This window comes from Ambystoma mexicanum, chromosome 6p (genome assembly GCF_040938575.1).
Source record: "Ambystoma mexicanum isolate Mex_15411 chromosome 6p, UKY_AmexF1_1, whole genome shotgun sequence".
NCBI classification, from domain to species: domain Eukaryota; kingdom Metazoa; phylum Chordata; class Amphibia; order Caudata; family Ambystomatidae; genus Ambystoma; species Ambystoma mexicanum.
Genome location: NC_090935.1, coordinates 517262143 through 517287630, shown reverse-complemented (window position 1 = coordinate 517287630; position 25488 = coordinate 517262143). Strand labels below are relative to the sequence as shown.

Sequence of the window (25488 nt, the reverse complement as noted above, 5' to 3'; positions counted from 1 at the left end):
TCATTAGTGCCGCAAAAGTAAAAGCCAGCACAGGAGGGCCTCCATTTCACAAAATGGCTGTGCCCCTGTGCTTGCTTTTTCGAATTTTGAGGTTGAATAGCTCAAAATTTTAAATAGGAAGTTTTAAAACGGAGGATGCTAGTATTTTTTTTATGTGGCCTATATATTTTTGAAATAAAATGTTTTACTAGACCATCCCTTTAATTGTTGTCATTACACATTTAATAGTACTAAACTCGTCTACCTCAGTAGGAGGAAGGGCTTTTGGTTCCAGCCAGGTTGTCCATAGCATCCCTCTAGAGCTAGATCACCACCACGGAAAATACATACTCTTCTGAGACATGAATCCAATTTAACGGACAAAGAACTAGCTTGATCCATCACTCTCAACTACAGTTTGAGTCCTCGCTCCAGAACTCAGTTGCCAGATTAGTAACAGGGCTGGTAACATTTCAGGGCACCCAAACTTTAAACAATAGAGATTACTCAAACAGAACATTGAAGGAACTTTCTAGATTGCAACGATCAGTGAAAAAAGTCAGCAAAAAGAATTTTGAGATGTAAATAAAGCGCGGAAGGAATAATCGTACTTCTATGGGGTTCAAATTCAGCACAATGGCCAACAATGAATTGTGTGCAAGCTTTAGCCTACAGGTGAAGTGCAGCATTCAATTAAACAAATCAGTTCAATCAACTTGAGGTTCTTGATGAGGCCACTTCAAATTAAAACTACAGTGTAGTGTAAAAAGATTACCTTTGCTAAAAGTCATCTGCCTAGAATGCTTATGCAGAGAACTTCAATACTTGCAAGTACAACATTCAGACTATTTGCCTGAAAATGCCGAGATACAATTGAACAGCAAAAAAAATGTTGGGTTATGTTATTGTTGACCATATCAAGTGTGAAATCATTATATTAATTTAAAAAAAAAGCAGCTCTGATCACGAAAATATAGTTCCTCACCTGTTGCAAATAGGGTTTGGTATGACGACTCCATTCTTTTTAAAAAAAGCGTTTATAGCTCAGACATGCCAGGCCAGTGATACACCAAGACTAGACAGCAACCTTCTGAAAATAATTAATATCAATGTCCCCACTTTTGTACGGGTACAGGGTACACCAACAGGTCGCTGATGTCCACCTTAAGCATGCAAGAGCAACAATTGGAAATTCCACTTCGAGAATGCCACCTGGGTCTAGTGCGACTAGGAACAAATAGAAAACCATAATAAAGATGTGCCAAACTATTCCACGTGTTCTTCACAAGTCTATCCCCAATTGTGCAGCCTTGTTTCCAGTTTGTATTGTTGGGTGGGGGATCGAAGTCACAGTTTTGGATACTTCACTTATCGAAATGCAAACCAGTGTAGAGGACATGTGCTGCGGTTTTTAGAAACCAACAGCTGCAAAGGCATACAATGCACAATAAATCATATGATGGACAAGGTTCGTATACAGTACCAAATTAAGCTCAACATGCCTGAGGCACCAAAGTGATTGAAAAACACACATATCAATTATTTCCCAGTCATTGCTCACTTTCTTGACCTACACAAAAGATCCATAGACAAGTTTATTAACAGGAGTCAGGACACATTTGGTTTGCCCACTGCTGGCCATAGTTCAGTCTTAAGTGTGCAAACTTGCATTCATTCCAAGTGACTTGTCGGCCAGTAGGTTGCAACTTCAGAGATTCTTATTGCCTCTTCACTATCACAAGAACTATGTACCAATAGTGCTAAACAAAAGACTAACAGTTAAAATAGAAGAGGTGCACGACGTTAAAATAACGAAACTTCCCTGTAGCAGCTCCAAGCGTGGACTATAGCTCCAGGTCTCAGATAAAGGAGAGGACGGACCAAGTGCCCTGTGAAAATAGTGCAGCAGCACCCACAGGGCACAATGTCAGAATCAAACGCAATCATTCAAAAGCTGCATAGGATGATGCAAGCCACTCGAGAGAGAGCTTCATAGGCCCCGAACTGCAAACAGAGCTGGTAACTATGTAATATGGTTTGTAAGACAAAGTGGAGAGCCTTCTATAAGCAGAAGCCCCAGTCATACGCTCAGCATCTCATTTCCAGCTGCAATTGGAACCCCAACAGAAAAGCTAATACACACATTCTCTTTAAGAACCCAACAAGAACCTCCATGACAACTTCTAGAGGGAGAGTCAAGTACCTAGTTGAAGTAACTTGGTAGTGTGAACGCACGTTTCCCCTTTTAACAGTGCAGACGGTAAAATAGCTCAGTGGGTTGCACGCTCACTACGATCCATGTGCGATCTGCAGGTCCTAATCCTGGCACGGCCAACACAGCCATTCATCCTTCGGAGGTCGATAAATTAGTACCAACTTCGGTTGGGTGATATTGTATGCAAATGTGTTCTCTGTAAAGCGATAGATAACACATCATCATTACACCAAAGGAGGACGTATTCTGGTTCCAATCATCAGCATAATCTGTGCACTAGTGAATGGCAATTCTGCCATAGCAACAACACAGACTACTACACTTTGCTTTGATGCTATGAAATCCTGAGCCAAATGAGAACGCACTAATAAACCCCGAACCAGGGATACAGATGTGGCCTGCATCCCACTTACACCTGGGGTAACAAGCCTGTAATCTGTGAGCATGCTAACTCCCAGTGATTTAAAGACATGCGTTATTTGGCATAGTCCAATGGTATATAAGGCGCTATATACATGCAAAATAACAATAGTCCAAAAGGGACTATCAACAACATGCAAAAAAAAAAAAACGTCCAATCGCTACTGCTTCTGTGTGCACACTGCAGGATACCACATGTCAAAAGCCATTATCCACTGCCAACAGCAACAAAAAGGCCTAGTAGCTGGGTGGCAGAAGGAATGTTTACAGCCTACACCATAGGCACAAACTACCGACCAAGACCCAACAACGACGTTTTCCCACTAAAGACACCCTCTACCCAATCAGTGTGCCACACAAGTGCAAAATTGACATTACAAACTGCTTCCAGGTAAAACCTGAAGCCATAAATGGAGCATAGCCGTGTTTAGAATGCATACAAAACACGAAACATGTTTGCACTTTCCCTCGTGTCTCGTCCATTGCCTTTTGAACAGAACGAAAAGCATGAATTGTAACTAGAGCATTAGTCTACTTTGCAGTATGGCTCTAAATCCAAACAAACGTGCAATTAAGAATGAAATGCAGGACACTACTAGCCCCACCAACTTCGCACCACAACTTATCTGAAGAAAAAAAAAAAAGAAGGACCTTCGAGAGATCCTCATTCTGGGAACAGACATTAGACAGTGTATTGTCTATAGTTAGTTTCCCCATTTTGGCTCAGAGCCTCACCCTCCCACTTGCCTCCATACACCCAACACTGCACCATCTATTGAAAGCAAGAACACTTCGGGCTGTGTCTCCTAGAGAAGATTACATCTATGCAGCGCCCTTTGGCTTATTTTCACAGCAAATTCCGAGCTTGCATGCAATCAACCACGAAACCCTCCCTCCCTGTGTGCAATCCTTTCATACTTCATCGCTTGGGAGGCAGAATCAGGCACACACAAAACAACCCGAGCCGTAACGGTGGAACAGAAAAAAAGCTGTTGTGGTTTGCAGCCTTTTGGAACCCAGACTTTAGACACCCAGACCTGGGTGGGGAAAAAAATGATAAGTGATTTAAAAAAAAATGTTCTCTTTTTTCGTTCCAACACTATTTGCAGAGCTGGAAATGCAGAGGGCAGAACGCAGCAGTGTCTGCCATCCAGAAATAATGGCTGATGTAGAAAAAAAGTGTTGTGGATTACATTAGAATTTAAATGAACCGCGGCGAGGGCACAAACAATCGATTGCCCCCCGAGGTTTGGACAAGCCTAGATGAGAGCAAAAAACCCCACAAGGTTCAAAAGATAGCCATCTCCTAAGCACCGCCCTATTAATTGAATAAAAGATCAAAAGCTGACGGGCGGCCTAGCCCTTTGCGATGTGATCCGATCCCACTGACGGGAGAGGTGGCGATCACACCCCCGCCCCCCTTGATCGGGCATTACAGCAGTGATTTTGAGGGAGAAACCCGAAGTGCGGTTTTAGACACCGCCAGCCCTGTCAGATCCCTCCATTCACCAAGGATATTATAAGCAAAAAGCTTCTTTGTTCGCCTCCCTCAGTAGGGTGACAAAACCGGGAAGACAAACATGAAAATTAGAACAAAGTGCCGGCCTTTCAATGGGAAGGCCTTGGGCTGTTTGATATGCACATGGCAGATAAGCTCTAAATGAGAAGGAAAACAGCCAGGAAAAAGCTTCGCCCCATTAGCCGGAAAAGGGGATGGCCTGCGGAGCTGCCACCCATCTCCCAACACGGGATCCGAGAGACATGGTGCCAGACAGGGCAATCTGACCTAGTGCGGGGGAGGGGGTTCAGAAAACCAGCCCAACGCAAGCCTCACACACATCCTTTGTAAGTCTTGGAAAATGGAACATTGTGCAACGGGGAAAGCACAATGCTGGCGATTAGCTACCAACAAGGAGGAACCCAGAGTGTATTTCAAAGGCAAGAATGCCGCCCCCACCTTCCCAGGGGCAAGAAAATGCATTTTAGAACCTCAGTGGTTGGAAAGGCCGAGAGTGCCTGCATCACGAGCAGATGAAAACTGCGTGGGGACAGATACTCCATCCATATTCAGAAGGGAAGGGGCATGGACCGAGAAATAGAAAAACATTACATATTCAGACAGGTCGAGGGATGTGCATCAAGGAACACATCCCTGACGATGGAACAGGGAGCCTATTTCAGTCAAGATATGGGGGGTGGTAGGTTACAAACGTCCAGAACATGGTATTGGGGGGCGGGGGGGTGACCATCCTTATTCGCAAAAGACGGGAGCAGCAAAATGTTATGGGTTCGTTAAGACCCGAGGGGCGGGGTATGCACAAGGGGACTGCGGAACACAAGGAGGGCGGCTGGTAAGTCTTCAATAATGTAACCATGTAATATCCGTGTGCTAGTGGTGTAAATCAGAATACTGATTGAGGTAGGCCGTTAAAGCTAGCAAGGCAGAGAGGGGCAACGTGTGTTTGGTTACATGGCCCAGGCAGAGATCGCTTAGCTGTGATGTACAGCTGGCCGGGGAGGGCATAGAATGAAAGGTGGGCATTGTTTCTTGCACTCGAGGCGCCCGTGGGGTTGGCACATCGCATCGCCTTCTGCTGACGACTGCACTGGTGGGGTGCATCCCAATTCTGTTTTCACTGAGTACAGCCAGAGGAAGTGCGTTCCATCATCATCTACACTGCACCGCCCAAGCGCTTCGAAAAAACCCCAAGTAAAGGGAGGAAGAAAAAAAAATCAAAGACACAGGGAAAAAAACGGCAGAACCGCAAGAACCAGCGCAGGAAATGCTATCAATCAGCTGCATTGTCTGTTTCAGAGCCAGCCACCCCCTTCCCCGTGTCCTTTAAATTCCTCTTTGTTCAGCGTGCACAATCTCATTAATTGCCTTTTTATCTTCGCACCCCCAGTCCTGGGAGGGGGTCCCGATGCACCCTTCGACGGGAGAGGGGAGGGGGCGTGCCCAAACCCCCTCCAATGTCAGTTGCAGGCTCGGTTTTCCAGTGGAGGGCTTTGGGGGTGTGGCTATAGTGATGAGGTGGGGGCTGGGGCTAGCCTCAACCCCCGATTGGATTAGGCCTGCTCTCGGACTACGGAGTAAAGGGGTGGAGTTTCCTTCTTTGGGAGGGCGATGGACCCGAGAAGGATTGCGATCTTCGTATAGTTTGGGGAGGTGGTGAACGCAGAAGCATACCTGCAAACCATCCCGCCAGGATTTCTCCATTTGAACATAACGCTTGAGTGGACGTGGGACACGGTGGGCTCGTGTCCCGTGGGAGCACCAGTGGCACCCCCGGATTATTGTTACCCGGTAAATGGAGGATTTCTCGCATGGTGGGATACCAACGACACCAGGGCCACGTTACCCTTCGATTTACGAGAACGATGGTTGATTACACTCTTGGGGTGCAGTGTGATGTTCGGGCTGACCGGAAAGGGACGATCTGTGGGCCTCTGCGCAGCTCACTACCCAACAAGGGCTGATTTGCATCCGCCGATTCCTGCGTGGGCAGCTGTTCTGAAATGGACTAACGCAAGTGGGGAGCGCTTTGACCAGCAAAGCCTCTGGAGGGGACAGCTGTTTCTGAATGGATATTAGAGAGCGGTTCTATTACACGCCAGGGAGCTGGGATTATGTGTCCGTGAAAAAGGTGGGAATTGGACCTCTCCCATCGGGACAGCTACTTCGCTTTGAGCACCTGCTTCAGGTCGGGCTGTTGAAAAAGTTGCCTTATACTCGGGTCTACAGTCCCTATTTACCACCTGGTTTCTAGTGACAGGATGCGAGATATGTAATCACGTTCCTTGTGGTCAAGGCTTTTTTTTTTTGCCTGGTAATGTTACAGGTATATGTAACCGCCCCCCCCCCCCCTTAACGAACTTTCAACTTGATAAAGGCTTTTAAGTGGCGGGTGACCTCCTCTCCGGATATAGCCCTGTCCACGCGGTTGGCTGAGTTTTACTACCCATCTCCTTTTGAGCATTTTCTGTGTATAACAGTGGGGTGGGGTGAGGGTGTCTGCCTTTGATGAGGTGCTGCCCTCCCAGCAGTTGTTTGGGTAGCACCCTCGTGGGGGACATTGCCTAGACCCCACCACCCTCTGGCATCTTCATGTGGGTAAGCGCCCCCGCCTCCCGGGTAAGGCCTCGTCTCACTGTCAAACAGTGCCCCAGCAGGGGCGGCTCTCCCTCCTCCTCCCCGCGGGTGCTGCCCTTGCACAGCCCTGGCTGCTGCTGGCTCAGCAGTAGAGGGAGGAGGATCAGAGAAGGGTGTGGGGCCCTCGCCAGCCCCCCTCTGCCCCCGCAAGAATCACTTACCCACTTGCAGGACGTTGTCCACGCAGCCGCCCTCCAGCAGCGCAATGCCGCGGCGGAAGGGAAGGCGGCTCTCGTCGGCGGCTGCGGCGTTGCTGTCAGCGGCCCCTGCGGTGGCACTAGCCCCGCCACCTCCCCCGGGGCCGGGCGCCTCCTCCCCGCCCGTGTTGAAAGACGAATACATGCAGATCTGACGCTCGCTCCGTGGGAAAGACCAGTACACGATGCGGCGCTGCACGGGCTCCGGGATGCGCTCGAAGCGCTCCTCCACCCTCTGGAAGGGCCACTTTTCGGCCACTCGCCGGGCCGCGATATCCAACAACGACTCGGGGCTTTGCGCGCGGCCAGCCAGCGCCCCCAGACCGGCCACGGCTCCCGCCCCGCGCGCGCCCGGCCGGCACCCTGCGCCGTAACCTGGTCTGCAGCAGAGCCGCTTGGGGGGAGGCTGCTGTCCGCGCTCCGCCATGGTCGCACCGCTTATGGCGAGACAGCGGAAGTGCCCGAGTGCTTTAAACGGGGCACGCAGGCAAGGGGCGGTCCTCGTCGCAGCGGCTGAGGCAGAGTGGAGGGGCGTAGCCGCTCCGCCGCTCCGCCGCCTTGCATGGGCAGCTGCACCATAATAGGAGAAAAGGGGCTGCGGCCATGCAAATAAGCCCTGTCAGAAACATAAATAGAGGAACAACAATGACAACGAGGAACAGGCAGGCTTGTCTGAGCCAGGGAGAGTGGGTGGGACTGAGGGATGTGGGAATGTGAGAGGAGAGCTGAGGGCGTTGCTAAGGGACGGCCCCCTTGGCCCATGTCAACATGAAGGTGAGGGTTTTGAAATATGTTCCTACCAACCACACGTGAGAGGCTCTGGGACTAGACGAGCCCGTACTGGAGCTGTCACAGGCGAGGCCCCGTAGGCGACGAAAGAGGCGGTGTTTTTCATGACGTAGCTGCAGCTTGTGTATTTTTTGTTTTTGCGACATCGGGGAAGGAGACTGAGAAATGTGTATTTGTAGACGATCGAGGTTCCATGTATGTTTGTGGCTTCAGTTTTATCAAAAATGATGAATTTGTGTAAAATCTGGGCAGCATACCGAAGAAACGAAGGGTAGTTCATGGGCTGACCGACGGTGGCGGTCTTATTAGAGTCAGGCGCAGCGTTCTTTCATTTTTAACGTTGCGGAGCGATGGGTGACTGCCTGGTTACAATATGGCCCCCTGAATACATGCGCATTAAAAACTGAGACGTTCTCAACAGCAGACCTCGTGACACCCTTGGGGAATAGTGTGCAGTGGGCGGGGCGTGATGACGTCACACTCATTTCAAAACAAAGACGCCTGGCGGGCGGGGATTGCCCGTATCACTGGGAGAGAAGGCGGTGCTGAGGGGAGGTTTAAACCAGCGGTGCCGGTTCATCTCGGCATGCCACACGGAACTGTTTCTGGGATCGGAGAACGCTCTGCGTGGGCGTCTTTTTTTGTGAGTTTATCCACGTCTGTTTTTGCTCTAGGATTTTTCCTGAAGTAGAAGACGGTTTTCAACGATGCACCTTTGTGGTTTAATGTCTGCGTTTTGCCGGATGCAAAAGCCTCTTTATATTTTATATATGGAAACCTTCTTATCAAAACGTGGATGCAATGTCGACCGTCTGATTTCTGGCTAGTGGAGAATATCGCACAACGCCGGCAACCGCGGTCTTGAGTTAACGACTGGCTGGACGTATAGGTTTTCTTTTACAAAAGTTGCTGCGCCGCACGCTGCGAGTTCTACTTCCACTGCGGAAGTACTTTCATTCGACCTGGGTTGCTTACGACCACGGATCCTCGAAGAATGGGGGCATGCTCAAGTATTTTGGAGGTTCGCTTTAGGCGCATTCTGATGTGTATGCTTGGCTCACTGCCTCTTGCGCCTGCTTTTCAGATATTGATTGTATAACTGTACACTTCCCCCTTAACCCCATTCTGCTTTCAACAAGATCAACAGTCACTTTTCCATGGTCTGGTTTTAAAAACGTGTGTGTCCTGTTTTGATTTTATTTTCCTCCGCACACGTGCATAACAGAGCTAAGTATTCGGATGTCTAAACAGACTCAAGATCCGACAATTTCCCCACCAGTAAGTTTAACGATTTAGTTAAAAGGCAGCAATTTCGAAACCAAAGTTAGCACGCCTATCCGACTTGAGGACTTGGTCTCCCGCATCATAGCCAAGTAGAGCTCCCAAATACAACAGACGCCCTATAGTCTCTAAGACCATATGTGCATGAGATGCTGCACCCCAGTGCGAACTGCCACGCCTTGCAAGGTGGATGCCGCTGAGCTTAATCAACGTTAATTAAGTTTCCCGCAGGGGCACTTTTTGTGGTGGGCGGGTGCCTCTGCGCGTTGCTATTTCTGCACATAGCCCGATTTCCGAATTTAGCAAGCAACAGCTCTGCTTCTGTCACATGTGTGCTCCTTTTCCATTCCAGCGAACGGGTCCACCGTGCCCTCGCGCTGAGGCCTGTCAAATGGAAACTGGTTATTTATTTAGTTTCCTCTTCCTTTTTTAATCATCCGAGTACAATGAAAACCTATTAAAGGCTTCAGACATGGAGAGTGAGGACTAGGCAATTGCAAATTGACTAAGGGTGGAATGGAAGGTACTGTTCGAGTGGAAAAGGGAGCATTGCAGATGAGTGATGACAGGTGGCAATGTGAACAGATGGGCCATTGTGTGAATACTGGGCATAGGTATGTCGCCATCAAATAAGCTTTGATGTTTAAAGACCACCATGAAAACTTTCATAGCTATTAGTGCTTATGATGAGGCTTGATATGTCTCTTGGGGCTCGGGGTGCAGAGAGTTGTTGGGAACGATTGTAGCTCACAGGTCTTTATCCTGATGTTGCTTCTGTTTGTGAAGAAAGTCTTCTGTACCTTCTGGGTGTTGATACGAGGTGCTTCGAATCACGACCAGTAGTTTGTTATTGAATGATTTGGAAAACTTCAATAGGATTACTCCAGGATTCCAACAGCTCGATGTGTCGTGGTTTTGGGTCTACTCAATTTGCATGCAATTTTGGCCCGTTCAGTATGCTTTGTTATACTACAGTAATGGTAAAATCTATTGCACACCTCATGGCTATTTGTTTTGCTTGCTTATGGCAACTTCTTCTATGTCACTTAATGCAGTGCTCTTCACTTACATAGACTGCAATCACACTGTTGGATGGGTTAATCAGGTGAAATCTAGGTCAGGGAATTTTCCACGCACCCCAATATCGGACATGTCCATTTTGAATTTATTAAACAAAGTTCTTTTTATGAACCTCGGATCTGACAGTTTAATAGTATGAATTCCCTACAGTATCCATCTCCTTTCAGGACAAACCTACAGGGATCACATTAATGAAATGGAAATAAATCAGTTTAAAAATAAACACTGTACATCATGAAATGTCAATGGTTGTCGCATTGAAGGATGATCAATACGAGTTGTCTAAAGCTGCTTGTAACTTGCATGTAGACTTTTAAAAGCAAATGCCTGACCATATGCTCATTTGGCTTACTGTGAGCGCACATACACCATAGGTTGAAACGTGTAACAGAGTTTAGGATAACACTTTGACTTTTATTGTAGTCATTATTTTTCCATGTTTATGGATGGCCTAAAAGCGCTTTGTAGTAGAAACACCCCTGGGGACCAAAGTCCAGGTATGGAAATGTTCTAAGAGGAGGCTTAAGATGTATATTTAATGTGTATGCTTGCTAGATTCCTTTCAGTTTCTTATTGTGTGAAAGTAAGATAATTCTACGATGGTATGAGACCTACTGTTACTTGTACTAATCCCTCAGATTAATTTCTCCAGAAGGCACATTTATTGTCAACCTGTAATCGCCCATAGCTCTCCTAATTTGTAATGTAATCACCCTTCCGTGTTGTATTTATGTGTTCCATGATAGTATTTCTTGTGCCTCATCTATTTTGCAGCCTTTATCCTATTCTCTGTTTGGTGCATGGAGATGACCGACACTCTGCACAATTTATGCACTTTATTTTTGTTATGGATTTTCTCCTCCTCTCCTGGCAGGTTTTGCTGTGACTGGCTTCTTAATGGGATCATGGAAAACAGTTTGTGTGTGAAGTCCGGAGCTTAACATAGACCTTTCTCTCTATTGGTCCTCCCTTCTGAGAGTTTTCTTGAAGAAAGGTTGTTTTGTTAACATTAACCACAACTGCTGCTTGTGGTTCTCGATTTGGAGTGACAAGCTCGGTGTTTATTCTGCTTATTGTTAGTTTCATTGATGTCCTATTGGCAGGCTGCCCTAAATCTCCCCGCCCCCTGCCAATCACGGCTGTCATGTTCAATGAGTGCTGTACAGTTGCGCACTAGCCTAGCATATGTTTGACAGGTAGTGGACCAAGTTACTCTAGAATGCATGCTTGAAATCTGAGTCTGAAGTCCACTGCAGGGCTCGCAAAAAATCTACTAGCCCACTCGCATTGGTGAGGAGACTTTATGCTGGCGAGTGAGTATGGGGATGTTTGAAACATGTTTGACATTTACTGCAAACCAACTTGTTTGCAGTAAATGTCAAATAAGCGGTTCACTGCGCATGGCTGACCTTTAAGAGTCAACCTTGCAGCAAATATTGTGCTTAGTGACATGCACCATTTTACAGAAAGCACTGGTAAACCTTTCTTCACTTGTCAACAAGTGCTTCGTCTTGGGTTGAGTATGTAATTAAGGAACTTGCTGTTATGCTGGAAATGCATTGGAGGGACCGGGCCTCCATGTTATGTGTATTTGTACAGTGCCCATACGCCCAAGGGCATTGTTCTACTTTTACCATGTGTTATTTTCTGCACTGCAGATCTTCCTCTTTTTGGTTTGGTGTTCAGACCCTTGGGATACCCTTATGGCACCCATGGGTGGGGTCTGGCCCTGTACCATAGTGTGTGTTTTTGGGAACCTGTGTGTGTGTCCCACAGAGTAGGGTATGGTCTGGTGGCAGCTCCATGCTGAATTTGACAGGTGCTTTGAGTATCCTCCATTTTGGGATACTCGGGCCCTGCCATTTGAATCATTTGATTCCTGATAGGAGACAAGATGGTCCCTGTAGCCTCTTGCTTTCTATTGTCTGTTACCGTGTTTTCTCAAAGTCCCGGGAAGCCCTGAAAAACTTGATGCTTACTCTCCAAGCCGAGCCGGAAGAAGATTGTTTAGCTTCGACTTAATCTGAAAACTGCCGTGCCTTCAAGAAACTGATCCAAGAGGGGACCGGGCAAGGCAATCTCTTCCCGAGCTACGAGGGACCATCGTGCACCAGCTAACCTTCGCTAAAGCACCCTGGAAACCAACCGCTGAAAGACTGTCGACCAGAGACTGGGAACACAGAGGAAACTGAAGAGAAGCGCCAAGACATTCTGTCCACTGCCGTCGACCAGGATTCAGAGGATCGTCAAAGCCATGTTGCCCAGAAGCGAGGACAGCTTGATGCCGTGCCGCTGACGACCAGAGCTGCAACGTTACATTGCCTAAGAACACTTTGAATCAAGGACTCCCTGGCTCATCAGTCGACCGCTTTGGCGCGCCAGAGAAAGTCCAAGTCGCTGAGGAGAATACGCTGGTGGATTTCCCGCCACTAGAAGACCACAAAGACGCCGACAACCCAACGCCCTTGCTGGGCCAAGTCTTCATTTACTCTTTGCGGCAACAAACTGTCCTCACACCCCCTATTCGCAGAACGTCCACGACCAACCGTCGACGAGCACCCCCGGGACCGAAGCTGCTGCCTTGACGACCATTGTTCACCTTTTCTTCGAGGGATCGCGACGATCTGTGGCTCCTGCCTTAAAGGATCAAGAAGGATCCGTCGATGACCTGACGTCTAACTCTGCTAAACCAGGCACATTGGGGTAGTAGAATTTATAGAAGGAAATAAGGCTCTTATAAACAATATATGGACTTGGCTTGTCAATATTCTTTATTTACATGTTACCCAGATGGGGGGGGGGGGGATCCTCACACAGAAAGGTCTATTCGTAGGGTCCAGAATTCTACCAATTGTTTAACCAACTTGTTTTCCTCCAAGTCTATTGTTGGTTTCACTTTATTAATCGATTTGTGTGCCATTTGAAACTGTCTGCAGTTGATGCATTTTAATGGAATCAAATAAGTATTTGTAGTACCACATAGGAACTGTGTATATTTATCATGTGCACATAATCATAGCCTTATTTATATAAAGAACTGTGTTTTCACTAGGATAGTGTGTGGACATTCCTTTGTGGGTGCTTGGGGACTACGCTGTACTTAAAGAACCAGCCTGCATCACCTCCTGAGACCTTAAGCCTTGCTAGCTTGTCCACAGCTACCAAATGGAGAACCTTGGCTGGGGTGTTCTGTGCTTATACTCTGCCATATAGGGAGAAGGAGTAGAGATGCCCCCTCCAGTCTTTCCACTGGTGGGATGCTTATGGTTTTAAGAATCGCTGTGTAACCTTGCCACTTACAAAATATCCACGTTTTGTGAATGTGAGGTTTAGTTATGCACCAGATGACTACATTACAAGCAATGGAATCCATTGCAAATGGTAAAATGACTAGGATGAGCCGAGGGTGATATTCCTGATTGGGGGGTGGGGGAGGGGTTGCAACCATTGAGGCCCCTACCCCTGGGGTTGTTACTGAATCTGTTTCTGGGAGTGCCACCACTCCTGCTGCCTCTATTCCGAACCCCAGCAGTGTTTCTTCACGGAATCCCTTCGAACTTGAATTATTAAGGATGGGCCTTTGAATATTAAAAGTTGGAAACAGAAGCTGAATTTAAGAAAGATGAGTTGGCACAGCATGTGATGATCAAGAATAGGGATCTTGAACTCCAAGACAAGGACACAATGTCAGAGAATCCAGCTAGAGAAAGCTAGAGTGGAGATTTGAACCAAACCCGTTGAGTGTCAGGTCCCCTGCCACCAAGTTTATGAAAGATTTGGTTGGTGTGTATGTGGAGGGTTTAGATATCCTCCAATGGATTGAAGCGTTTGAAATGGCTTGTGGAATCCATGATGTTGATTAAAAAGAGATTGGGCCAAGTGTTTGTTAAGCAGCGTGCCCCAGACTGGGTATTACTGTATTCTGAAAATGAGTGTGGAAGAAAGGGGTCAGTATGCGTGCATGAAGTCTGCTTTGATTGGCAAGTTTGGCAAGGCACTGTCCCGATAGGTTCAGGGAATATAAGAAAAGAGAATGTGTGGGAGTGCTGCACACATGAACAGGATGGGGTGTATTGATGCTTACAAAGTGAAAACGTTTGTTGAATTGTCTCACCTTTTTGTTTTTTGAGCATTTTTCAGAAGCCGGTTCACCAGAGTTGCATCAGTATGTTGCTGACCAGAACATTTTAGATCCCATCAAGCTGGGTAGGATGGGGTCTCCCACTTTGTGTCCCCGAAGGAAACCAGTGGGAAGGACAAAGAAAAGAGGGCCTCTCAGAGTCCCAAAAGCAGTCAGACAGGTAAACGATAACCTTCCTCTCATCAGACCCAAACATTTAGTGGGGAAAAGCCTTATGTGGGTGGGAGTAAGAGTACTGGTCCTGCTGCACAGATTTCCCTTGTGTTCCTTAGGGACTGGGGCCAGTACGCAGAAGTACTGTCTGCACTCCACAAAACGCCTGTAGATTTATGAGCAGTGTCCTCCTGAATGGCCAGCCTTCTACTAGTTTGAGAGTCACTGGGGCAAGTATGACAGTGGTGGACAGGACCCTGCTCATGCCAGAGAACTATGTAGGTGCTCCTCTGAGAACTACCAGGTTAGCTGGTGGGCCTCCCAAATTATCTCTTGTAGCCCTAGTCACAATCGTGATTGGAGACAAGACAGCAAAGCTTCCTGTCCTGGTTCAGGACAATGTACCTGCTAACATTTTGTTAGGCAATGATCTAGTGGAGTTGATCTGTGGTCTACCCCTGACTGCTGCTGCAGTCACTGTCACAGGTCGCGCCGGGTCTGACTTCTGTCTTTCCTTGGGTTTCCCCTTCGGCTTCAGTACCTGACTGGCAGAGTAAGAAGGCCACCTCTGTGAAGGGGACCCCTTCTCGTCCTGCTGCTTCAGCAGCACCCACTGCGATTCATGCGCCAGACGGGCTGGATCCAGTGGTAAACCCAGACTCCATCCCTGAGGGAGAAAAGCCAGAAGAGCCTCCTGCTGGAGAGGTGCTCAACCCGGAGGATCACCCTGATCTTCAATGCCTGCTGGCTAAAGCGGGGTTGGGGGGGGGGGGCTCTGTAAGGGTCAGAGAGAGCATGCCACTCTCGAGGGTCTGAGGAAGCAGGCACAAGGCGAAGTGCCTAGATCGTTCCAGATTTATTGAGAGGGTGAGCTTTTTTTGCGGTGAGCCCACCAAACCTGAACCTTGTGCCCTGAAGAGGTTGATTGATTTGTTTATTTATAGAGCGCTTTATGCCAAGGTGCTGTACAATGGAACAACTAATACAATGAACAACAATACAATGTGAGCAAAAATTACATGATGAATCATTCGACAGTAAAACAGTGCAAAAGGCAGTTAACTGTGGAGAAGGGGAGGTAGAGAGGAAGTAGGATTGGCGAGGGGGAATAGAAAAGAACAAGTGAGGAATAGGAAGGAGGGAGAATGGAGGGAGAGGAGATTAAGGAGTCGGGAGAGGTTGGTGGTACCCCAAGTTTATAGGCTTTTTTTTTTTTTTTTTTTTTTTTCTGCAGTTGGCGCATGAGGTGCCCTTGGCTGGTCATCTTGGTACCAAGAAGACTAAGCAGAGGCTCTCTGCACATTTCTACTGGTCCCAGATGGGAGTAGAAGTGAGTCCCACTGGAGGACCTGCCCCATTTGTCAATTGTCTGGCAAGACAGGAGGCAGTGTCATCGCCCCACTGCAGCCGTTGCCAGTGGAAGGCACACCATTTGAGAGGGTGGGTATTGACATTGTCGGTCCCCTTGACCCTCCCACTTCAGGTGTACACCAGTTCATCCTGGTCTTGATCATGCCACCAGGTACCCTGCGGCTATACCCCTTCGGACGGTTGCTGCCAGGGTGGTTGGCAGGGCACTCCTTGCCATTTTCACTGGAGTTATATTCCATGAGGAGATAGTCTCTGACAGAGGATCCAATTTCATGTCGAGTTACATAAAAACAATGAGTGCGGGATAACCTATAAGTGCTCCACCTCTTACAAGCCACAGACCAATGGTCTGGTTGAGAGATTTAATAAAACTCTCAAGGGCATGCTATGTGCTTTGGAAGATGGCGGCTTCCTAAAGTGCTCTGTGCGGCTCCCCATAAATCCTGATTAATCCTACTCTGACGCCGTCATCACTCGCCAGCTGCTGCCCATATCTTGTGGGAAAAGCAGCTGGTCACGTGGAGACCCAAAACGCAGTCCCAGACCCAGTGAGTGGGTGACACAGCCGATAGTGGCCTGTACAACCGCAGCGCAGGGAAACAGCCGCCTACGAGGGCCGATCGCCTAGCGTGTGCTACGCGCCTCCAGAAGGAGGGTGTGTCCGGGTTGCATACCAGGGAGGTGCGGCTTAACTTGCCGAGGGCGGACCATCATTGCCCTGGGGCACGCAGGCAACCTGGACACCTGGGGGACGCGAGTGGTTTGGATGCCGGCGGGGGAGCCCTTCCAGTGTATCCCGGCGGAGCAGAGAATCGGCGTGGTGGTCCCAGAACCAGCTCCAAGAGAAGTGAAGGTAGGAGCGCCCGGGGCCGTCACAGCCCCACAACATGACAGGGGCCATACGTGGCCTAATCATCATAAGTGGGCCTGTGGCGGGGCTCCTGAACGTGGCCCGTGGCTGCCGCGGGAGTCCCTCTACGGCATAAAGACACGCCTCGCCTGCTGGAGCCTCGTCCTGCGGTGCACCCCGGGCCCGTGTAGCAGCGCCCGCTGCAGCAACACCTGATCCGACCAACCCCTGGGGCAACGCAGCCTGTGCTACATACCGCTAAATACCACCACCAGCCACACACTTGGCTAACAGCCACTGGATATTAAAAACTCGGCAGACCCACGCTGCGCAGCAAGGGCAACGTAACGCCGCTTCATTGACACTGCAGCAATTACACGGTAACTCTCACCTCCCAGGCTGCCGTATCGTTAACGGTAGAACAAGTCCACATAAACAAGAGAGGGCACTGGCCCACAGACTGATTACCCTCCACACAGGAGCAAGAGGTGGACCCTGCCTTGGACAGATCAGCACAGATCCACCTGTGCCTCTGTTATATCTAACAAGGGCTCAAGATGCCAACCAGTGCACGAGCAGAGGCCAGGGCTCCAGAACGTCCCAGGCCTCCCAAAAGACTGAGGGCGCACACTGTTTAGAAGCCTTTAAAAGCTAAGAAACACCTGATATATCCACGAGCTGCCAGGAGAAGAGGTCCTGCATAACCCAAACTACCATCGGAAGTGCTAAAAACCCAATTCCCACATTCTGCCTACATTGCTGGCGTGAGCCACGAAACACCGGAGGCCACGGCCAAGAATACCTGCAACGTTGCACGCTGCCGTTAGTCCAAAAACGACTACCAAACCGATAAGTCCCAAAGAAAACTGAATTTTGAAGCCGGCTCCTCAGCCAAAATGCCCAACCCCACCAGTAGACCACCGTCGCCTACACAGGAGGCCCCCCAGGCTGAAGAGGAGACGTTACATTTTGATATCGGGGAAATCCTACTTGAGCTGGAGTCTGAGGGTTGGGAAGCAAGCTAGACACATTGTCCTCAAAGGTTGACCAGCTCCAACATCGGCTGAACAAACATGCAGACAGGCTGGACGCAGCGGAGCAACGCATATCCGACCTCGATGACGGGGCAACATCCCTAACCTCCAGGGTGTCTACACTGGAATCCCAGATGAAAGCAGTGTGCGCCAAGAATGAAGACTCGGAGGGTCGCTCACGGAGAAATAACATCAGGCTGGTGGGGGTAAGAGAACAACAGCTCCAGGTCAAAATGGAAGACCATGTGGAAAAGATTTGCAGACATTTATTTGACGAGGAGATCCTATCCCAACTGTTTGTTGTCGAAAGAGCACACAGGGTTCCCAAGGCCAGACCAGTCCCAGGCACAAACCCTTGTCCGATAATGGCAAAGCTTTTAAATGACAAAGATCGCAACGCAATCCTTGGGGCAGGGAGGGGGGGGGGCAACCTCCAATATGATGGTGACCAGATCCAGTTCCCCCCCCCCCCCCCCCGACTTCTCCCAAGCTGTCCAAGCGCAAAGGAGGACATTTACGGCTGTCAAACGGCGATTACAAGACAATCAAATCCAATACTCCATGCTCTTCCCCCGCTAAACTCCGCATCCAAAATGAAAAAATGAAGGGAGGTCTGTTTTTCAACACGCCGGAAGAAGCCAGTGAATATCTAGACCGAGCTGGCTGCGGACCCGGCCCCAACATCGCAAGACCACAGCGAAGAGACCGGATGAGAAGGGACCCACCATAAAACACGGTTCCACAAGCAACAAGCAGGGCGAACACCCAATCGCGACCACCACCAGTATACCAGAGCCACAGCTCTCTTTCCCTGTAATTTGGGGAGCCTACTTCCCTCTTGCGAGGCTACTAGCGCAGCTATGTTGTTTATTAGGGGAGGATCACCGTGGGCCAGTTGGGGGTTGCCCGCACAAGGGCGGGAAATAACAGGAAGTCATCATCGTTTGCTCAACTAAGAACCACCACGTTCATACGCTCACAAACCACCCCAGTATCGCAAAGTGCAGCTAGAGTACCAAGCAAACTCAAATCCCTGACGAATCTGACTGAACATGTCAGACTTAACACCCTCTATCCGCCGGTCATCCAGTAACACCATTGAAAGTTGCCACCTGGAACATTCGAGGTGGCAATCAACCAACAAAAACCAAAAAAATCCTCCAATACCTCAGAAGACAGCATAGCCATGTTACAGGAGACTCACCTTCTCAGAGCTACAATGGGCCCGGTCATGGGGGTGCCACAGGTACTTCTCATCATATTCATCCTATGCCAGAGGGGTCGCCATCTTAATAGACAAGAGAGCCAATTTCAGTCTGATTGAATCCAAGAAAGACACCGAGGGGAGAGCATTATTGGTGAGAGGCCTCCTAGCAGGGAAAGAAATTGTTCTTGTTAACTCATATGCTCCTAATACCGACGGACCAAACAACTTCAACTGGACTATGCCGCAACTCGGAAAGGCGAACGATGCTACGGTCATCTGGGTGCGGACCTTAATACACCCTTAGATCCCAGAATTGATAAGTCCCACAACACAACAGGAAAACCGTCCAAAGCGAGTCTCCAAGTCAAAGAAATATGCCACACTTTTGACTTGATTGACACCTGGAGACATTCCAACCAAAATGCAAGAGAATACACATTCCACTCAGCTGTCCACAATACTAGCTCCCGCATAGACTATATTCTGACATCAGCCCTCGGGCCCCATTCAACTGGGCATCCGGTCACATCCATCCACGCTCCTTCTCGGATCACTCAATGGTAACACTGGAATTCACACTATCTGCTGCGCCAACACCGAGGTACAACTGGGGATTCAAGCCAGGCTCACCAGCCGATCCTGTGTTCGCAACTGAACTACAGCAAGAAATTGTGTCCTTTTTGGAGGCCAACCAAAACTCGGTGAACTCCGCTGGCACCCTATGGGAAACACTAAAACACCGGAGCAGCCGAGGGCCCTCTGTTCTCGCTGACACCAGTACTCACCCTGTGGTGCAGGCATGAAATCGACACTGGTGACAGCGTACCTGTCAAAAGCGGGTGCTACCGAATGTCACACGGTTAAGAACCACATCCAGGCTGAGGTCACCAAGATGTTGAATCTGAGTGTTACTGAACCCTCAGCCAGTCCAGTGGTCCTTTTTCCAAGGCAGATACCAAGGATTGGCGGTTCTGTGTGGACTAAAGAGGGGTCAATGCCGTCACCAAAACTGAAACGCACTCATTGCCCAGGGCTGATGAGCTCATGGACACCATAGGTGCTGCCAAATTTGTGAGCACCTTTTGACTTTACCTCAGGCTATTGGCAAATAGCTCTGACGGACCATGCCAAGGAAAAGACTGCATGCTCAACACGCGAGGAACTCTACCAGTTTAGGGTCATGCCTTTTGGGTTGAAAAATGCACCTGCCACCTTCCAGAGATTAGTCAATCACTCGCTCAGTGGGCTGGAGGCCTTTCGTGTGTCCTACCTAGACGACATTGCTGTCTACAGTTCCACCTGGGAAGAGCATTTGACTCATTTGGACAAGGTGTTGCATGCCTTGAAAAGGGCTAACCTCACTATCAAGGCCACCAAGTGCCAGGTGGCTTGGGGGATTGTAGGGGGAGAAGAGTCACTTATCTTGGTTGTGAGGTAGGAGGGTGTCAAATCCAACCTCTCCCCAGTAAGGTACAGGATGTACATGACTGGGAGACTCTCACTATTCAAACCCAGCTGAGAGCCTTTTTGGGCCTCACTGTGCATTATCGCAACTTGATGGCGGACTATGGAATCATAGCAGCTCCTCTGACAGCTCTGACTTTGCCCAAACAACTGAGGAAGGTTAATTGGACGGAAGACTGTCAGGGGGACTTTGTTGGCTTGAAAGAGTCTGTGTAGGGCACCTGTTTCTGTGTGCCTGATTACAGCAAACCCTTTATCGTTCCGACTGATGCCTGCGACACTGGATTTGGAGATGTCTTGTCCCATTTAGATGACAAAAGGAGGGAACATCCAATCATATTCATCAGTAGACCACTCAAGGGTAGAGAATGTAGGTGGGCTGCTGTTGAAAAGGAATGTTTCAGTATAGTTTGGAGCTTTAGGCGTTTTGGGTCCTACCTTCAAGGTCCAAACAGACCATTAGCCCTTAAAATGGCTTATGCAGATGAAGGGTGAAAACCCAAAACATTTCAGCTGGTCCATTAGCCTGCAAGGGCTAGACTTCACCATTGAGCCTAGGCCAGGGAAGAGTCTTGGTAATGTGGCTGGCCTTTCCAGAAGGTATGTTGATGGTCTGGATGAGGGTGTTAGTCTCATGGGAGATTAGACCACTCTAACCTCAGTCTGGGGAGGGGCGTTGTGGGGGCGACTGTGATGCCGGAAATGCATTGGAGGGACAGGGCCTCCATGTCCTTGTCCTGTTCTCCTTTTATCATGTGTGTTCTGTTATTTTTCTGCACAGTAGTCCAAGGGGGGGACTCCTGGTAGTGCAACTCTTCTGCTTTTTGGGTTGGGATACCCTTATGGCATGGGTGGGGATACAACCCTGTACTCCTAGCGTATATTTTTGGGCACCTGTGGGTGGCCCACAGAGCAGGGTATGGGCTGGTGGCAGCTCCATGCTGAATTTGACAGGTGCTTGAGTATCCTCCATTGTGGGATACCAAGGCCCTGCCTTTGGAATCAGTTGATTCCTGATGGGAGACAAGATGGCCCCTGTGGATGCTTGCTTTCTGTTGCATGTTTCCTTGTTTTCTCAAAGTCCTGGGAAGACCTGAATCTGTCCCTTTCACTGACTGGCTGTTGGGTGGGAGTTCCACATATGGTATTATGGGGAAGTCCCGGCCAGACTAGCTAGAGCCTTCCCAATGACTGTATGTTCTGGATACACTCCTGGGGTTGGACCTGGGTTAATGGATTGTGTGACCAATATGCATTTCATGTTATGGTTTTCTGGTTTGTGATGCAATAACAGACAGCCCTGCCCGAAACTGGTAAGAATGCAGTGGAGTGCTGAATGGCTGGGTACTTTCCTTGTTGTGAGTGTCTGGATGGAGAAGAATGACCTGAATGCACTGTGTGCGTGATTGGCTGGTTCCTGCCTGCCTGCCTGCCTGAAGGCCCTTCTAAATGATTGGTTGCATGAGTGTGACCCAGCAGAGTGAATGAGAGACCAAACAGTATATCTGGGGACCTCTCACTGATGGAAATTGTTCAGAAGCTGAAGTTGAAACTTGATGCTTACTCTCAAAGCCAAGCCGGAAGGTTAACTGCTGTTTCCCTTCGACGCAATCTGAAAACTGACGTGCCTTCACGAAACTGATCCAAGAGAGGACCTGGCTAGGCGACCTCTTCCTGAGCTACGAGGTACCATCGTGCACAAGCTGACCTTTGCCAAAGCACCCTGGAAGCCAGCTTTTGAAAGACTGTCGACTGGAGCTGGAGACCGCCCAGGAAACGGAAGAGAAGCACCTGGACATTCCGTCGGCGACCAGGGTTCGGAAGATCGCCATAACTGCTTTAGGCCCCATCGAAGCGGTGTTCCCTAGAAGCGGGGACAGCTTGGGACCGTGCCACAGTCGACCGGATCCGCCACACTCCATTGCCTTAGAACACTTTGATTCAAGGACTCCCTGGCTTATCACCGTCGACCGATTTGTCCCGCCAGAGACAGTCGAGGTCGCAGACGGACTGAGGAGAATACGCCGGTGGGTTTCCTGCCACCCGACGACCACAAAGATGCTGACGCCCTTGCTGGAAGTTCTTCATTGACTCTTTGTGGCAGCAAACTATCGTCAACGAGCACTGCCAGGACCAAACCTGCTGCCTCAATGCCATTGTTCACCTCTTCTTCGAGGGAGCTTGACGATCTGTGGGTCCTGCCTTAAAGGGAGCTCGCTCAAGAAGGATCCATCGACGACCCGATGTTGAACTCTGCTACACCAGTTACATTGGGGTAGTAAAACTTTTAAACTTTTATAGAAGTAAATAAGACTCTTATGGACTGGGCTTGTCAGTATTCTTTATTTACAGGTTGCCCAGGTGGGGGGGGGGATCCTCAAACCGAACTGTCTATTGGTAGGGGCCAGAATTCTGCCAAATGTTTAACCAACTTGTTTTCCTCCTCAAAATCTATTGTTGATTCAATTTATTAATTGATGTGTGTGCCATTTGAAACTGCCTGCAGTTGATGCATTTTAATGGAAACAAACAAGTAATTGTGGTACCACCTAGAAATTGTATATATTTATCATTTAAGAATTGCTTGAGCTCAAAGTGTTAATCAAAGCCTTATTTATATAAAGAACTGTGTTTTCACTAACATAGTCAGTGGACATTTCCTTTGTGGGTGTTTGGGGACTATCTGTACTTAAAGAACCAGCCTGCATCACCTCCTGAGAGCTTAAGCCTTGGTTGCTCGTTCACAGTTACCGAATAGAGAACCTTGGCTGGGGTGTTCTCTGCTTCTACTCTGCCATATAGGGGGGCAGGCGTAAAGACACCCCTCCCCCCCCAGTCTTTACACTTGTCCTACAGCTCCAGTGGGATTTTAAGAGTTTGGGAAGCCTGCTCCACTTATGGATCACTGTTAAACTGAGTGATTGGGTGATAGGGGGGGGAGAGTGATGCCTTCACCTCTAAATACTAACGACAACAAGCGATGGAGTGTAAAATCAACTCTCTAACTGATGTGTGTTTCCACCCAACCATGTGCATCCAAAGTAGGATGGGAGTGGCTTTGGAAGCAAGACAATGTGGTGCAACAAAGGTTCGAATCCCAGTCCTGTGCTTAGAAACCACCTGTTGGTATTTAGTGCGTTATAAATGAACAATGAAATAAATAGCGTTTGACCCACATAAAATACTATCTTGACTGAAACTACAGTCCAAGACTGTGGCTTGCGTTCTTTCTTTGTGAATGGTATACGGTCTGGTGTGCATGTCTTCTGTTTGAAGAACCTTGTGTACCACAATGGTTTCTAGCTGCCTATGTAGGGTCATCTCGAAATCTGTCATATATGTTCTGCTTAAGATGCAATCTTGAGTTGTACTCAGTTAACCAGTGATTAGTTACCATCCCACCTCTTTGCCTGATTTCTAGGGGAAATGGCGCAATGATTCTTGCGACTTAGCAGCAAATAATTCTGTTTGTGCACCTATGATTTCCGTTGAGCACACTAGGTTGTCAGTTTTTTTAATATAAATATAATTTGGAACCAATATGTCACCGAGCAGTAAGATGTACATTTTGTGCTGACTCAGCATTTCATCTGCCTCAAGTAGAATTGGGTGAGTACCATGGGTGTGTAATAACCTTGACACCAATTCTTACAGCGTTTCAAATATGACACGAATCGCAATATAAAGCAGCACATTATTAAAGTGTACCTACGCTCAACTGCAAATCCCACCCCCCCTGCTTGTCTGAGTGCACATGAATCACTCGCCCCATATTCTCTAATGTAATCTTTTAATTTGCACGCACAATGATCCTTTGTGTGTTCTTTGATTTTTCCAACAGATGTATATGGACTTCTCCAGTGCAGTATTTCCTTTGCAGCCATATTGGAGCTATTCTTCCCCCAATCATGACACGTGAGTCCCTCACTGCACCACCAATGCCTTCTTCTCTCTCAGCCTCCTGTAAACAAGCTCCCAATCATCCACACCAACCAAAATAAGCGATCAAACCAAGGTGCACTAAGAAACAAGCTTTATGTACTCTATTCGGACGGTAGGAGGTCCACAATTCCTGTCAAACCAGGGTTTATAAACTAAACAAATTACATTGTCATATTCATAGAAATATTCACAAGCAACCATTGGTTGTTAAAATTACCTTTAGTGCTTTGTACATTATTTCTAATTGGATAATCACCATCTTTGAGCCTGCCCACAGTCCCTCACGCACTATTCAACACGTCATGTCTCGGGCATCATCGCACTGTGCTCTAATTGGTTGGCACCACAAATTGCTGACATTTCAAAACTGGTGCCTGTTACTGATGTGGCCTTGGGTGTTACACCTATCTCCAACAGTCCAATTCACCTTTGGTGGAAAAGGAGAGATCGAAATGTTGCCCTGGCCAAAGAACTATCAAAACCCACTCCCATCTCATCTTTCCACGCTGGGCCCCAATCTCCCAGACAGCTTGCTCAACTGCAGACAGCTCATCCTGTACTCCCTTCTGATAAATATTGCTGTTTGATCTATTTGGATCATGATGTGCACAGCTTATTCATATGAGTGCGAGTACAGTGTATGAAACCTTTTGCCTTCAATTTATTCAACCTGTTAAATGTGTTGTCCATGCGTTGAACTGCTTTCACCATTGGAGGCACCGTGGGTAAACCTTGCTAGTGCGTTATTGGTTAAGTTACTGTGTGCACCTGGCAATTAAACGTTACTAGCAACAAAACTGATTTTAGTTTTTGCTTATCTAAACTGGTACCGTGAGAAAGGCCTATTTGTGCAGTTTCAGCTATCCTCCCTTTCTCTCAGGTGTGGTACTTTGTCGTCTAGACACCAACATGGATGTACAAAAATCCCTATTGAGCTATTTAAACCATGATGCTGTGGCAGACCACGAAAAACCAGATGTGCAAGAGACTTGGGTTGCTTTACAGAGAGAACCAGCACAGTTGGACTTGCCAAAACTGAAGCAGGAACGTGTACGACAGCGGGAGCTGGGAGAAGTGGTGCGGATGATCGCCCAGAGAGTCAAGAGCCTGAGCAGGACACCACACAGCAGGAACCCGAAAGTAAGGTACGGGTGCTGCCTTGGTCCATGAAAGGGGCTGGGAACCAAGAGTGGGCAATCTAAGGAGGGTCTG

General features: G+C 48.4%; 1 protein-coding gene and 1 long non-coding RNA gene across 2 annotated transcripts in view; one reads left to right on the top strand and one right to left on the bottom strand.

Moving 5' to 3' along the window:
- The window catches only part of ZSWIM6 (zinc finger SWIM-type containing 6), a 402232-nt gene extending 394815 nt beyond the window's left edge, over nucleotides 1–7417 (bottom strand). Inside the window, exon 1 of the mRNA XM_069627333.1 lies at nucleotides 6929–7417. Within this exon, the coding sequence (XP_069483434.1) occupies nucleotides 6929–7391 (463 nt within the window). The 5' untranslated portion in view covers nucleotides 7392–7417. The remainder of the gene's footprint in view (nucleotides 1–6928) is intronic.
- Nucleotides 7418–7752: 335 nt separating this feature from the next.
- The window catches only part of LOC138511566 (uncharacterized), a 57367-nt gene continuing 39631 nt past the window's right edge, over nucleotides 7753–25488 (top strand). The window contains exon 1 of the long non-coding RNA XR_011280631.1: nucleotides 7753–8396. This is a non-coding gene — a long non-coding RNA (uncharacterized lncRNA). The remainder of the gene's footprint in view (nucleotides 8397–25488) is intronic.